Consider the following 16,146-nt stretch of genomic DNA (forward strand, 5'->3'; position numbering starts at 1 on the left):
AATTTGTTAAATGAGTGGTGTGTCTCTAGGGTGTCAACTCAAAGAGCATGGGTGAACACGAGAGCAGACGCAAACAACCCGGCCTTGACTGTGTCTGTCTGTCTGTCTGTCTGTCTGTCTGTCTGTCTGTCTGTCTGTCTGTCTGTCTGTCTGTGTGTGTGTGTGTGTGTGTGTGCTTCTCTCAAAGACTGCGGAGCGTTTTTCTTGATTGCCATCTCTCGGAAGGCCCTATAAGGTTCCCTCTCACTGCACACACAGGAGGCCCAGACACAAAGACACACACACACACACACACACACACACACACACACACACGTCTTGTGACATCACCGAGAGACCAGGGCGAGAACGACGGGAGAAGAAAAACGAGTCTGCGTGTCCATGTGGAGGGGGGGGGAGTGGGACTGAATGGTCCATTCATTGTGTTCCTCTGGGAGTGCCTAGACTCCCCTCCACCAGTGCAAACACAAAGCGCAGGCCTTCTTCTAGGGGGGAGAGAGAGCTGCTAGGAGAGGGATGAATGGACTGCCCTGCTCTCCCCCAGCCATAAGAAAAACATAGGGCCCCCTTCCCCAACTACCCACCAGACACACACACACACGTACACACACGCAGACACACACATGCACACATGCATACGTGGTATTAATGGTCCTACTGTGTAAAGGGTGGGGTGGGAGGTGGGGGCAGTAACGTGTGTGTGTGTGTGTGTGTGTGTGTGTGTGTGTGTGTGTGTGTGTGTGTGTGTGTGTGTGTGTGTGTGTGTGTGTGTGTGTAAGGTTGGGGACTGAGAAAGTGTGAATGTGTATGTGAGAGGGGGGAGTGAGAAAAATGAAGAGAAAGAAAGAGGGAGGGAGAGTTGGAGAAAGAGAGAGCGAGTGCGCATATGTGTCTACGAGATAGATTCCTGTCCGTCTGCATTTTTGGGGGGGTCTAGTTTAGGCTGGTAGGCAGAGTTACTGTTTGTATGCTTTACACCCACAGATTCATATCAGTAGCTTTTAAAAAATATTCTAAGTCAGTGTTTCCAACTCCTGGTTCGCGGGGGCCCAAAGAGGCACACGTTGATTTAAATCATCATCAAGCCTTTGATTACACATTTCAATCAGGTGTGTTAGCACCCCTTCGGCTCCACGGGATCAGGACTGGGAAACACCGCTGTAAGTTTATATCTGAAATCATATTTATCCAATCCGAAATGGTGTTTCACAAATGTGTGTTACTCATTTCCCTAACAAGTGTAAATATCCTCTGTGCGCATTGCCAGCAACATTAGCTCCAGACAAATCCCTTACCAGCCAATCACCATGATGGCTCACACTTTAATTCCTGTCATTTTCCATAGCTGCTGAATTTGTTTCGACATTACAGTTGGCCACTGGCTTTCCGAGCCATTATGTCCAGTACTGCTTGCTGAGGTGATATCTATTGGCCATTTGTGTGTACCATTAGGTCTTAACACAACTTCAGTGGACTAACAGTGCAGACTTCACCTCACGCCAGCAATTCTTATACTGGTTATTGAACAAGACATTTTAGAACATAAAAAGGTGAAGAAAGAAAACATTTGAAAAGTGAAGTGAGCGTGACGTGCGAGAGGAGAAGGTGTGGAGGTAAAAAGTGGAAAATGGCTTGATCAGGAATCTAAAAAGAAGCCAATGGGAAAAACATTAACGTCGAGAAGAGGAACAAATCAGCTGAGGTGAGGAGCGCTCAAAGGCAAGGAGCAGATACATTTCTGACAAGAGGAGGTGAAGAACAAGGGAGGGATGAGGAGTAAAAAAAAGAGGGGGGGGAAAAATGAAAGCAAGAGGAGATAATTGAAGAACTGAGGGGGACAGAATGAAGTGTGGGTTTGCAGTCATTAATTAGGCCCGTTATCTTTCGCCCGGGCTCTGTGGTCTGGGCCTGCCTCTGTGGTCTGGGCCTGCCTCTGTGGTCTGGGCCTGCCTCTGTGGCCTGGGCCTGCCTCTGTGGCCCTCCGGAAATGAAGATAACATGAGACACATTAAGGGATCACTTAACAAAGACACATGCCTGTCAACCACCGTGACGAACAAAGGAAGGGGCACCCTCACTCACCCAGAGTGTGTGTGTGTGTGTGTAACCAAATCTTTCACCATGAGGCTGTCGGAAGCTTTCCTTTAACCCTTGGAAGTTCCCTGCTGTTTCTACAGGCCATTTAAAAACCACATTACAGGAAACCAGTGTCACTTTGAACTCGGCTCTCCCTCATAATAAAGTGCAAGACTGGTAAAAACTCCATTACAACCAGAAAAAGGAAAACAACTTCGACATAAAGCGGTTGTATTTTTGGATTCACGAAAAGGGAAAAGTTGGGTCATTTCCATTCCTCCAAAATGCTATGGATTTAGAACTTGGTCATTTCATTTACTCCAATCTGGGAAGTACAGACATGAACCCGGGGGAACATCGTTTAACACACAGGATCATGTTGATCTCATCAAAATGCTGCAAAACGCCGTCTCCCCCAGAAGCACAGCGTAGGCCCGCGTCCCAAACGGCAACCCACTCCCTATGTCGTGCACTGTATAGGGAAGAGGGTGCCATTTGGGACGCGGGCCCGGGGTATGAACCCCAAACAGTAGCCCTCGGTCAGTCCCTTTAGAGCATTGGTCCCCAGTAGCCTAGAAGAAGAAGCGGGTCTGGAGTCGATCAGTAGAAGCAGACGGGCTGCATGTATGTTTAAGGCCAAAACACTTTCAACACTGCATAAACAGCCAGGACCCCAGCGGCCGGGCTCTAAAGTGAATCCATATTTCAAGGCATTGTGTTCAACAGCTGGAGTTAAGATTCTAATACATATATAGGCTACTTCGAGAATAGACTAGGAGTGGTCCTACTCCTACCATTAGAATAATGTTCTTTCTAATAGTGACACGTTTTACACAGTGATTTTCATGGACCCGAATAAGCTTTCATTTCCTGACGAAGCATCGGCCGCTGTTTGTATGAAATGCATTGCGTTAGAAGTCAATGAACGTAATTCCCCTATACTCGTTATCCCCTATTACACTACACTAGAGTCACTATCGGTAGAAACTAGTGATAATAATAATAATAATCATCATAATTGATTATTCCTAATCACTGTTCAAGACACACAAGGGCATTCATTGTACACAGCAACCAAAGCTTACTTAGCTCTTTCCAAAGGACTTAGCATGTTTAAGAATATTTACAACGCATTGACAGGCACTGTATGCCAGACATGGGTTCAATTACTAATCTGAGCTAGACTGAGCTTGCCTGCTACAATGGAACCAATAGAAAAGTCTGAAAAGTGTAAAAACCCCACCCACTTCACACTCCAGCCAGACTAAAGCGAATGCTCAAATCTTTCAAAGTGTGAAAGATTTCAAAACAGCATTTGAACCGAGGTCTGCCGATTATGTTTGCACTTCTCAACAGCAGCAGACGTGCCAACACGTTACTTCTCTCAACAACACCAAAACAAACTGTAGCCTAAGGACACATTGAGGCCATGTGATCATAAAGACTAGTCGTTTTACTGTCACACACAGACTCTCCAGAGAGCCGGTCCTAATGAACTCAGATCTGTGGTTTATTAAAAGCAGAACACCTCCAGAGCAACAGAGCACAAGGGACCCTGGCTCACTGCCTTCCCCAGCCACGGTGAGCCTTTACTGGGGTGTGTGAGAGGGAAGAAGCTCCCCTATGGCTCGCTGTCTGGGTCAGTGTCTCTGCAACCAGTCAGCGCCAGCGGCGAAGACGGGTCCGTGGGAAAAGTTCTAGTCTGGTGAAGAGGGAATATGAGCGAGAACTCTGTCACGCGTTACGACAGAAGGAACGAGAATGAAGGAGAAAAGAGTTGGATATAGGTGAGAGTCAAAGAGGAGAGAGACATGGAGTGGGGGGGGGGGGTAGCAAGTAGCTAGAGAAAAATGGATGACCAGTATGACTGAGCGACTTAGAGGAATGAAAGTGTGGAGAAAGGAAGGGAAAAAGATGTTGATAAATGGAAGAGGTAGCAGAGAGAAGCCGCTGGTAGGAACCCCAGGGACAGTGCATTGATCTAGGCATGATCAATGACCCAGCAATTCATCCCATAAACAGGTCAATTACAGGGGCCATCGTGTGTGTGTGTGTGTGTGTGTGTGCGTGCGTGCGTGTATGCATACGTGTGTGTGAACACATGACTAAGGTGGAGGAGAATGAGCGCGGCCACGGTAAGCAGTGGCCACTGACCTGTATCTGCTGCTGGAGAACGTTGATCTTATGCTGCTGCTGCAGGAGCTGCTGCTGCTGCCTCGTAATCTGGAGGGGCAGGAGTGAGGCAGACATGAGACACGGGTGAGGAAAATTAGACGTGAGGCGTCGACAAACGCCAGAAGAGAGGGAATAACACGCAGACATCCCTTTGAAAGCTCGGGTTTTAAGTTTGAACATAGCAATCTGGGGGAGACGGAGCAGAGTGAGACAAGGACGAGACAATTAGACAATAATGAGACGTCAATGATGCGTTGGAGTGGACAAAAGAGGAGATGCAGAGTGACAGGCAAAAGGTGAGAGTTTTGAGTTTGAACATAGCAAGACTAGGCACACAAGACAGACAGAACAGAGTGAGACAAGAATGAGACATGAAAGAACAGAGTGAGACAAGAACGAGACATGAAAGAACAGAGTGAGACCAGAACGAGACATGAAAGAACAGAGCGAGACAAAAGCGATGAGATGGCGGGAAAGAAGAGAATTTAAGCTTGAACAAATCTTTATTTTTGACATTAGGTGACAGAAGATAGAGACGGGATACTTCAGTGAGAAACATGAGAAGCAACAGGAGGGAAAGGGCTGAGACTGGGCGAGTCCAACAATTTGACAAAGACGGAAATATTGGGAGACAAGAGAGAACAGAGCGGGTTATATAACCCAAATCAACACTGTCAGTAACACGTGCTCAAGCGACGCTATCAGTCAACAGTGAAGCAGTGAGATTGACATGTTTACGACCCTGACTGACACAAGCCTGCCTCCTCCTTGGCTACCTGTCGCCAGGGGCGGAGCCTAGGCAGTGACAGACAGTTGCAATTATCCAAAAGCGGAGTGTATATTCACTCAACGAGAATACAAAACAGCTGCCCCATTTTTGAAAAGTTATTTGATATATATTTGTATTTATATAATTACAGGCTGTCCATTAAGGGACGTCACTCATCCGAACATGTGTCAAGATTCATTTAGGCAAGGCTTCTCAGTGGCGTCAATATAGGTCATTACCCCGTCATGTCTGAACAGCTAAATAGCAGGCCAATTTAGAAATCTGTCTATTAATCACACTCACTTTTCTTTTGTGATGGAATGTTGTCTCATAATGGGGTGATGGGAATAAAGTACTTGTCCAAACAATCTCTCTCTCTCTCTCTCTCTCTCCCTCCCTCCCTCCCTCCCTCCCTCACACCTGGTCCTGCTGCTGACGGGCCAGCTCCATTTGCTGCCTCTGTTTCTCCATCTGTGAGACGGCCATCTTCTTCTGCTCGTCGTGGGCCGCCAGGAGCTGCTCCCGCAGGCTGATGAGCTGGCCAATCATGGTCGAAAGCTGACGCTCCTTCTCCTCCAAACTCTCTGGGGTACCTGACGGAGAGCGAGAGTGGGGGTTAGAAGGATGGAGGGAGAAGGAGAGGGGGGGGGGTGGAAATGTCGACGAAATCGCTGTCATATAAGTGAGATATAAATGTATTCATGATCATCTTCAATTTGTTATATTCCATTCATCTACAAATCGTGCCACTTGAGTTGCCCTGACCTCTGCTTCCTACAGTTGGTCTGCATCCCCATGCATTCATCAATGCTTTCATCCTGGTACTTGACTACAATGTATTTCCAAGTAAAGAGTAATACCTTTCCCTTTATTAATTACACACAGTATGTATGCTATTGAATTGCAGGCTAATATCAATAGCTTTATCCAGACGAACTAACTATAGTAATAGCGTATCTACAATAACCCCAAGAGTGGAATATACTTGATGACTCTCTGTTCCATCTACTGTAACTTGATTTGTCTGCGTCCCAAACGGCACCCTATTCCCTATGTAGTGCACTACTTTTGACCAGGGCCCATGGGGCTCTTGTCAAATGTTGTGGACTGTCTAGGGAATAGGATTCCATTACGGACGCACCCTTTATGAACCTTTTGCTGTAATGATAGAAGCCTGAGGATGGATGAAGCCCAGGGGGAATTGACGTCATCCACTACCAGTTTCAATATAAAGGAGCCTGACCCAGGGCTGTGTGTGGGGTTGTGTGTGTGTGTGTGTGTGTGTTTGTGTATAAGATGCATGCGTTTCTGCATGCATGCGTGTGTTTGTGTAAGCATGCGTGTAGGGTCTTGCCCTGAGGCCATGGATGGAGAGTGCAGGGTGGCCCTTACAATAGCTGCATACTATCAGGCCCTTTATTGTAGTCTAGTGGAGCTGTACTGTACAGGAGCCAAGTCTGTCCCCTCTGCTACACACTAAGTATCTGTCCCAAAGTGCACTACTTTTGACTATGACTAGGGCCCATAGGGCTCTGGCCAAAATAGTGCACTATGTAGGGAATAAGGTGCCATTAGGGATAAAGCCTAGGTCTGCATATATCAAAGGCGACTGTTTCCTCTCTTCATTTTTTTCGCTCACTTTCTCGGCTCACTCACACTCCTCTCTTCCCTTGTTTTCGCCAATACTTTCCCAAAATTAACTTGTGAGTCTATTTTCTCTCTGGCCGATTCCTCTCTTTCGTTTGTATTCTCTTCCATTTTTCCTTCTCCTCCCTCCCTTCTTCCACTCTCCCCGCTCCCCCTTTAATCACTCTTATCCTTTCTTAATTCAAAGTGCTCTGTTTCCAATGTTGTTATATTCTCATCAAAGCAAAAAAACACAAGATAAATGCATGTTTGCTCACTGCTCAAATATATTATTTCCAACAGCTAGTGGAATGTAACCAACAGAAAGGCTAGCACTGGCTAGCAGAGAAGGCTAGCAGAAAAGACTAGCGGAACAGTCTAGCATTGTAGGCTAGCGCTGACGCTAAATGGTTAATTAGCCATGCTAGTTCTGATGCTAAATGGCTAGTTAGCCATACTAGCTCTGATGCTAAATTCATCTTTCAATTCAATAAAACTGTATTTATCCCCTCAGGGGTAATTACAAAAGGCAAGTCAGTTACAAGTAAATAAATTAGGACAAGGTCCAATCATATCAAACACAGACAGCAAATCTCTGATAATGATGTTACCGCCAGGCTGCATAGAGATCAACCAAGGAGCTGCACGTGTGGCTCAATCCCAATACCCCCCCCCCCCCCCCCCCCCCGCCCCCGCCCCTGTCCCTTGGTGGGAGAGTGGCACTCATAACAGAGCAACTAGTGGAGAGCTAAATAAGGCCTAGGGAATGGGACATCACTACATCACTCACACACATCAGAAACTGAAAATAGATACCACAATTCATTGACCACAAGCCTTGTGTTTTTCACAATGCCTATACTGGCGACAGTAATAGCTTTCCATATATTTCTCATGCGACAAATACGTACTTACTACCATATGAGCAACAACTGAGAACAGCAGAACAACAATGTGCTGTAAGCTGTAAGACCACACTACCTACCATTAGAGAGTTTGCATCTGTATTCTTTGTAGCTGTTTACATACCACCACAGTCAGAGGCTGGCACTAGGACAACATTGAATGAGTCGTATTCCGCCATAAGCAAACAAGAAAACGCTCACGCAGAGGCGGCGCTCCTAGTAACCGGGGACTTTAATTAAGGGAAACTTAAATCCGTTTTACCAAATTTCTATCAGCATCTTAAATGTGCAAACAGAGGAAAAAGAACTCTGGACCACCTATACTCCACACACAGAGACGCATACAAAGCTCTCCCTCACTCTCCATTTGGCAAATCTGACCATAATTCTATCCTCATGATTCCTGCTTACAAGCAAAATTAAAGCAGGAAGCACCAGTGACTAGATCAATAAAAAAGTGTTCAGAGGAAGCCGATGCTAAGCTACAGGACTGTTTTGCTAGCACAGACTGGAATATGTTCCGGGATTCCTCCGATGGCATTGAGGAGTACACCACATCAGTCATTGGCTTCATCAATAAGTGCATCGATGACATCGTCCCCACAGTGACCATACGTACATACCCCAACAAGAAACCATGGATTACAGGCAGCATCCGCTCTGAGCTAAAGGCTAGAGCTGCCGCTTTCAAGGAGCGGGACTCTAACCTGGAAGCTTATAAGAAATCCCACTATGCCCTCCAACGAACCATCAAACAGGCAAAGCATCAATACAGGACTAAGATCGAATCGTACTACACCGGCTCTGATGCTTGTCGGATGTGGCAGGGCTTGCAAACCATTACAGACTACAAAGGGAAGCACAGCCGAGAGCTTCCCAGTGACACAAGCCTACCAGACGAGCTAAATTACTTCTATGCTCGCTTCAAGGAAAATAACACTGAAACATGCATGAGAGCACCAGCTGATCTGGAAGACTGTGTGATCATGCTCTCCGCAGCTGATGTGAGTAAGACCTTTAAACAGGTCAACATTCACAAGGCTGCAGGGCCAGACGGATTACCAGGACGTGTAATCCGAGCATGCGCTGACCAACTGGCAAGTGTCTTCACTGACATTTTCAACCTCTCCCTGTCCGAGTCTGAAATACCAACATGTTTAAGCAGACCACCATAGTCCATGTGCCCGAGATCACTAAGGTAACCTGCCTAAACAACTACCAACCCGTAGCACTCACGTCTGTAGCCATGAAGTGCTTTGAAAGGCTGGTTATGGCTCACATCAACACCATCATCCCAGAAACCCTAGACCCACTCCAATTTGCAAACCACCCCAACAGATCCACAGATGATGCAATCTCCATTGCACTCCACACTGCCTTTGCCCACCTGGACAAAAGGAACACCTATGTGAGAATGCTATTCATTGACTACAGCTCAGCATTCAACACCATAGTGCCCTCAAAGCTCATCAATAAGCTAAGGACCCTGGGACTAAACCACTCCCTTTGCAGCTGGATCCTGGACTTCCTGACGGGCTGCCCCCAGGTGGTAAGGGTAGGTAACAACACATCCGCCATGCTGATCCTCAACACAGGGGCCCCTCAGGGGTGCTGTGGTCAGTCCCCTTGCTCAAAGTTAATTGGAACACTACTCCGAATCTACGCGGCTCGTGGGATCTCGCAAAATGGAGAGGGAGGGCTAAGGGACGGAATTGGGATTGAGCCTTCAGCTTTCCAGCTTTCCAGTCAGCAGTCCCCCTAAACACTTGCATACACTCACATACACACACTCACATACACACACACACATACACACACACACACACACACACATACACTACCAGTCAAAAGTTTTAGGACACCTACTCAATGAAGGGTTTTTCTTTATTTGTACTATTTTCTACATTGTAGAATAATAGTGAAGAAATAAAAACTATGAAACAACACATATGGAATCATGTAGTAACCAAAAAAGTGTTAAACAAATCAAAATATATTTAATATTTGTAGCCACCCTTTGCCTTAATAGTTTTGCACACTCTTGGCATTCTCTCAACCAGCTTCACGAGGTAGTCACCTGGAATGCATTTCAATTAACAGGTGTGCCTTCTTAAAAGTTCATTTGTGGAATTTCTTTCCTTCTTAATGCATTTGAGCCCATCAGTTGTGTTGTGACAAGGTAGGGGTGATATACAGAAGATAGCCCTATTTGGTAAAAGACCAAGTCCATATTATGGCAAGAACATATATAACAAATAAGCAAAGAGAAACGACAGTCCATCATCACTTCAAGACATGAAGGTCTGTCAATGTGGAACATTTCAAGAGCTTTGAAAGATTCTTCAAATGCAGTCTCAAAAACCATCAAGTGCTATCATGAGGACCGCCACAGGAATGGAAGGCCCAGAGTTACCGCTGCTGCAGAGGATAAGTTCATTAGAGTTACCAGCCTCAGAAATTGCAGCCCAAAGAAATGCTTCACAGAGTTCAAGTAACAGACACATCTCAACATCAACTTTTCAGAGGAGACTGTGTGAATCAGGCCTTCATGGTCGAAGCTGGTTGAGAGAATGCCAAGAGTGTGCCAAGCTGTCATCAAGGCAAAGAGTGGCTATTTGAAGAATCTCAAATCTAAAATATATTTAGATTTGTTTAACACTGTTTTGGATACTACATGATTCCATATGTGTTATTTCATAGTGTTGATGTCCTCACTATTATTCTACAATGTAGAAAATAGTAAAGATAAAGAAAAACCCTTGAATGACTGCGTGTTCTAACACTTTTGACCAGTAGTGTACACACACAATTGGTGTTGGACAATCAACCTACTCAATCACCCCCCAACCAACACCCCCTACACACACACACACACACACACACACACACACACACACACACACACACACACACACACACACACACACACGCATAACAATATTGCTTCCCTCCCTCTCCTTGCCCCAACCTGGGCTCAACCAGGGACCCTCTGAACACATTGACAACAGAAGATCCACTATCTATCACTCCACAACAGCTGCAGCCCTTACAGAGCAAGGGAACCAAATACTTCAAGGTCTCAGAGTGAGTGACTTCACCAATTGAAACACTACTAGCGTACACCTCTAACTAGCTAGCCATTTCACACCGGTCACACTCCTCCCGCTTTGACCTCCTCCGTCTCCGCAGCAACCCCATCAGCTGGGCAGAGCCCAACTGAGTAATCTGGGTTAACAGCATCAACGTAACGGTCTTCCTTCTGTCTGTCCTTCTCCTTGCCTTGACCTGGGCTTGTCCCAGGGACCCTCTGAACTGTTTCCCATGAAGCATCGTTACCTATTACTCAGAACAAGGGAAGCAACAATTTCAAGGTCGTCGTCAATTGAAATACTACTAGTGCGCACCGCTAACTAGCTAGCCATTTCCAATGGGTTACACACACACACACACACAAACACACACACACACACACACACACACACACACACACACACACACACACACACACACACCCCTGTGCACCACACATTCCCTAAAGTGAATATTTCAATGCCAGGTGCAGTCACAGGACAATAATATACATGCATATACATATATATGTATTTATTATGCCATGTGCAATAACACATGCTAGACATTCATTAAATATAGCTGACAATAATAATAATAATTTCTGCCTTTTAACTAACCATCCATCAGGATTATGGATGAAGTGTCATACCTGTTGAATTTACAAGCCAAACCAGGGACCAATTACCTTTCTTTCTCTCCCTCTCTTGACTCTTTTGCTCCCCGCGCCAAAACAACAAGAGAGCCTTGACCAATTTTGCCTTAATACATTTGAAAATGGAAAACCATGTAAACTTTAATCCACACACAAACAAACAAAGACACACACAAACACACACACACACACACACACACACACTGTACATACCATGTCGTCCTGTACTTTGTTTCTTACTATGGCTGGTTGTCCCACCTTCACAGACGTTAAGTCGCTGTGGATAAGAGTGTCTGCTAAATGATCTCAAATGTGATGATGATGAAATGAGCATGTTGGTGGATCATCGTCATGTCAAAGGAACTCCTGTGTGTGTCGGCTCACTGCATTCCCCGTTATGACTAACCTCCCTTCAGTAGCACACAGCAAAAGGACCCTGACACCTGGTACCATGGCGCTACACAAAAACCAACATGTCCGCCCCATCTGTCACAACTAACACAATGTTTCAACTGGGAGCCGAGCTGAGGAACTCTTGATGATATGCACCTTTTTCATATGAGCACACCTCTTCGATACATGTAAGTCAATGAACCTCAACTGCACAGGTTCCTTCCCAGCCCCAAATGTTTATCAATAAAAAACAAAACAGCACACATTAAAAACCCAAGAGTGGTACAGTAGACTGAATTTAACAGATACTTCTAGCACAGATTTTGTCAGGCCGACAGGAGGAAAAATCGGTGAAAATATCAGATTTGTGGAGGCTAAAATTTTAAAATAACCTAACGTAACCTACCTACCTACCTACCTACCTACCTATCTATCTCAGTGGTTAGGCCCCGTTCCATGTCAGCCATTAAGAAGTGAGTCGGCCGTTTGAAATTAATCACAGTGTTTTGGAGAGAGGACACAGCTGGTGGAACAGAGAGCGCTCTGTGTAGAGAGAGCGAGAGAGAGTGTGTGTGTGTGCATGTGGAGAGTCCATATAGTCGCTTCCTGTGGAGTTGGGGGATAGACCGGCATTGCTTTCCGCAGGGTGCAGATAGAAATGTAGTGAATAGAGCTTACACGATTCCTTATTCTACATGTCAGAGAGGCATATCTGTTCTATACTACATATTTCTATCTGAATGTTCCACAGCGTTGTGCCCTACTGAATGCAGCCCACATATTTGCACTGTGTGGGAAAATACCATAATGTTGCTCCCTCTGATGGGACCAGGGTTGTATTCAGGCACCAAATGGAATAACATTTACTGAATCATGGAGGGTCTACCTGATCTTGTCCAATAAGAAACACTAGTTTTCATTTTGCTACATTTTACACTAATGAATATGACTCAGGTTTAAGGCTATATGGCCAGCAACGGCAAGCGGTACCGGAGCGCCAAGTCTAGGTCCAAAAGGCTTCTTAACAGCTTCTACCCCCAAGCCAGAAGACTCCTGAACAGCTAATCAAATGGCTACCCCCCCCCCTCACTCCCTCCTTTACTCTGCTGCTACTCTCTGATTATTATCTATGCATAGTCACTTTAACTCTACATACAGTACATGTACATATTACTTCAAATACCTCGACTAACCGGTGCCCCCGCACATTGACTCTGTACCGGTACCCCCTGTATATAGCCTCGCTACCGTTATATAGCCTCGCTACTGCTGCTCTTTAACCATTTGCTATTTTTAACATATCTATTTTTTACTTAACACTTATTTTTTTGGTTTACTTCTCAAAGCATTGTTGGTTAAGGACTTGTAAGTCAGCATTTCACTGTAAGGTCTACTACACCTGTTGTATTCGGCGCATGTGACAAATTACATTTGATTTGATTTGAACTGCACGGGAGAGAGCGAGAGAGAAAGAGAGAGAGAGAGAGAGAGTAAGTGAGAGATAAGAGGGAGAGAGAGTATACATGAGGAAAAAGGGAGAGGGAGAGAGAGACAGCTCCAGCTGCTTAAACATGAGTTGAAGTGAGGAGGCTCAATGTCAGTCCCGTTCCCACTCAGGAGCGTTTCTGTGCATTTTTTTTTACGCTTTCCACTGAGGAAATGCTTGCCATTTCTAAGGGGCCAATATAAATGACGCTTTCAGTGTGTGAGTGCCGCTAACAAGGAGTAGATTGATGAGGAATGAGAGGGCTGGACTCAGATATTTCATCATGGGTTGAGTCCTAAATGGCACCTTTACTGCATTCCCCATATAGTGCACAACTTTTGACCAGGACCCACAGGCCGCTGATCATAAGTAGTGCACTGTGTAGGGGATAGGGTGCCATTTGGGACACAGCGCCGTAATGTTAAAGCCAGGAGGGTTTTTCAAAACCAGCGCATATAAATGTCCAGAACGTGTTGTGTAGCATGTTTTTAGAGTTTTGTATGATTATTCAGCTGGATATCATTTTTTTTTTGCCTGTGGTTTCTAATAATTTGATCAGATGTTATAAGTGTGTCTGGACAGAGCCTGCAGTCACTCAGACACTGAGGAGGCCCAGAATATGGTGAAATAAAAGGGAACGGTTTCAAATCAAAGTATTCCTGTCCAACATGGGTGTGTGTGTGTGTGTGTGTGTGTGTGTGTGTGTGTATCCCACATAATCAAGGCTATAAAACACTCTGTAAAACATATTGTCATCTCTGTAAGTCAGTTTTCATACAATGTACAGCCTCACAGCCAATCCTATAAGCATGTATAGAATAGATGTTAACCTATAACCACACTAAAGCACTTTTTTGATTTCTCCATCAACATGCTGTGGGTCTTAATATGTAGACCTTGTGCCTTCGCCAACTAAAGGACGATGATGCATTTCTCTCTCTGTGTGTGTGCCTGTGTGTGTGTTTGTAGGGGTCAATATATCTGTGTTGTATTTGAGGGTGTGTTTGTCTGTATGTCTGTGTGTGTGAGAAAGAGAGAGAGAAAAAGCATACCGTAATTTCCGGACTATAAGCCGCTACTTTTTTCCCATGCTTTGAACCTCGCGGCTTAAACAATGACGCGGCTAATATATGGATTTTTCCCGCTTTAAAAAAATAAAAAATAAAAACACATTCGTGCTCAGTTTTTTGGCGGCATGAAGCTTTCATTAGACCAATGAAATTGCCGAACGGGTTAAGGTCAAACAACTTTTTTGTTTACTGTTTAGATTAAATCGAGCGCTCTCAAACTTCCCATCATTCTAATTACGGTAGTCATCCTCATCATGGCAAAGACACGGAGAAATGCATATGACGCAGCTTTCAAGTTGAAGGCGATTGATCTGGCTGTTGGAAAAGGAAATAGAGCTGCTGCACGGGAGCTTGGTCTGGAGCAATGACTTTCTTGGTAGGCTACTGTTTACTGCTATTTTTTTATTTTTTGTTACAAGCCGTGTTTCGTTAAAGCCTATTTATTTTTGTTACAAGCCGTGTTTCGTTAAAGCCTGTGTAAAGTGAATTTGTTTCAATGTACCGGTAGGCACCTGCGGCTTATAGACATGTGCGGCTTATTTATGTTCAAAATAATATTATTTTTTAAATTCAGTGGGTGTGGCTTATATTCAGGTGCGCTCAATAGTCCGGAAATTCCGGTAATTGATAAGGTATTCAAGTTAGCAACACCTAAAGTAGATCCCGTCCGCTTAAACGGGCCTGTGTGCAATTCTACGTATCGCTCCTCCACCTGTGTATATTCACAAGCTAGTACTTCATGATCTGAATCTTCACAATGAACGTGACTTTGAATTGAACACGACACGCTACAATCGTTTAGCTTTCCTAGGCCCGTGCTCAGATTTGTTTTCTTTGCATATCAGACCAAGTGAGAGGGCCAAGCTTCAGTCCCACATCACACACAAACCATCACACACATCAAGTGACACTCACGAGTGCTTTATTGACTATTATCCGAACAACGTTCTTTTCATTCTTTGTCTGTTCGTTTTGTTTCCCTCCATGTATGTCTATCTCTGATAAGCTGTGTGTGTAATGAGGGGCATCCAGACGCTGCACTTGGTGCATTTATGAAATTGTTTCTTCCTGTTATTAATAAGCACGCACCTATTAAGAAACTGACTGTTAGAACTGTAAAGGCCCCGTGGATTGATGAAGAATTGAAAAGCTTGAGAGGGACAAGGCAAAAGGAATGGTGAAAAAGTCTGGCTGCACATCTGATTGGCAAACTTACTGTAAATTGAGAAATGATGTGACTATTAAAAAAAAAATGAATGAATATGAAATAGTATTGTGAAGCCAAGATACATTTTATAAAGTATGATGGAAAAAATCTTTGGAATAGTTTAAATGAAATTATGGGTAGAAAGACTAATTCAACTCCATCTTTCATTGAATCAGATGGCTCATTTATCACAAAACCTTTTGTTGACAATTACTTTAATTACTATTTCATTGGCAAAGTAGGCAAATTTAGGAAAGAAATGCCAACAATAAACTGTGAGTCATCATATTCATGCATAAAATACCTAATAATGAATTTTGTAATTTAAGAGTCGGTGTGGTTTGACAACTTAGATATCAAGCTACTGAGGATGGTAGCAGACTATATTACCACTGCTATTTTTCACATCTTTAATCAATCTGGAGAAAAATGAGAAAAAAAATGTCTATCCTCAGACCTGGAGGGAAGCCAAAGTCATTCCGCTACCCGAGAATGGTAAAGCATCCTTTGATTCTAACAGCCGACCAATCAGCTTACTGCCAACTCTTAGCAAACTTTAAAAAATGTATTTGTTTGACCAGATACAATGCTATTTCTCTTTCATCATGCTTATAGAGAAGGGCACATATGTACTGCACTGACACAAATTACTGACGATTGGTTGAAAGAAATGGATAATAATAAGATTGTGAGAGCTGTAATGCAACCTTTGAAA

At 44.4% G+C, this 16,146-nt stretch overlaps 1 protein-coding gene across 2 annotated transcripts in view; it reads right to left on the reverse strand.

Moving 5' to 3' along the window:
- LOC115197061 (transcription factor SOX-6-like) overlaps positions 1–16,146 on the reverse strand; it is a 141,341-nt gene that overhangs the window by 31,462 nt on the left and 93,733 nt on the right. For both annotated transcript variants that reach the window (XM_029758231.1, XM_029758230.1), the window contains exons 6-7: positions 5,441–5,613; positions 4,231–4,299 (exon numbers count right to left, since the gene is read on the reverse strand). In XM_029758231.1, coding sequence (XP_029614091.1) covers positions 4,231–4,299; positions 5,441–5,613 — 242 coding nt within the window. The remainder of the gene's footprint in view (positions 1–4,230; positions 4,300–5,440; positions 5,614–16,146) is intronic.

This window comes from Salmo trutta, chromosome 7, assembly GCF_901001165.1.
Source record: "Salmo trutta chromosome 7, fSalTru1.1, whole genome shotgun sequence".
In the NCBI taxonomy this organism is placed as follows: Eukaryota; Metazoa; Chordata; class Actinopteri; order Salmoniformes; family Salmonidae; genus Salmo; species Salmo trutta.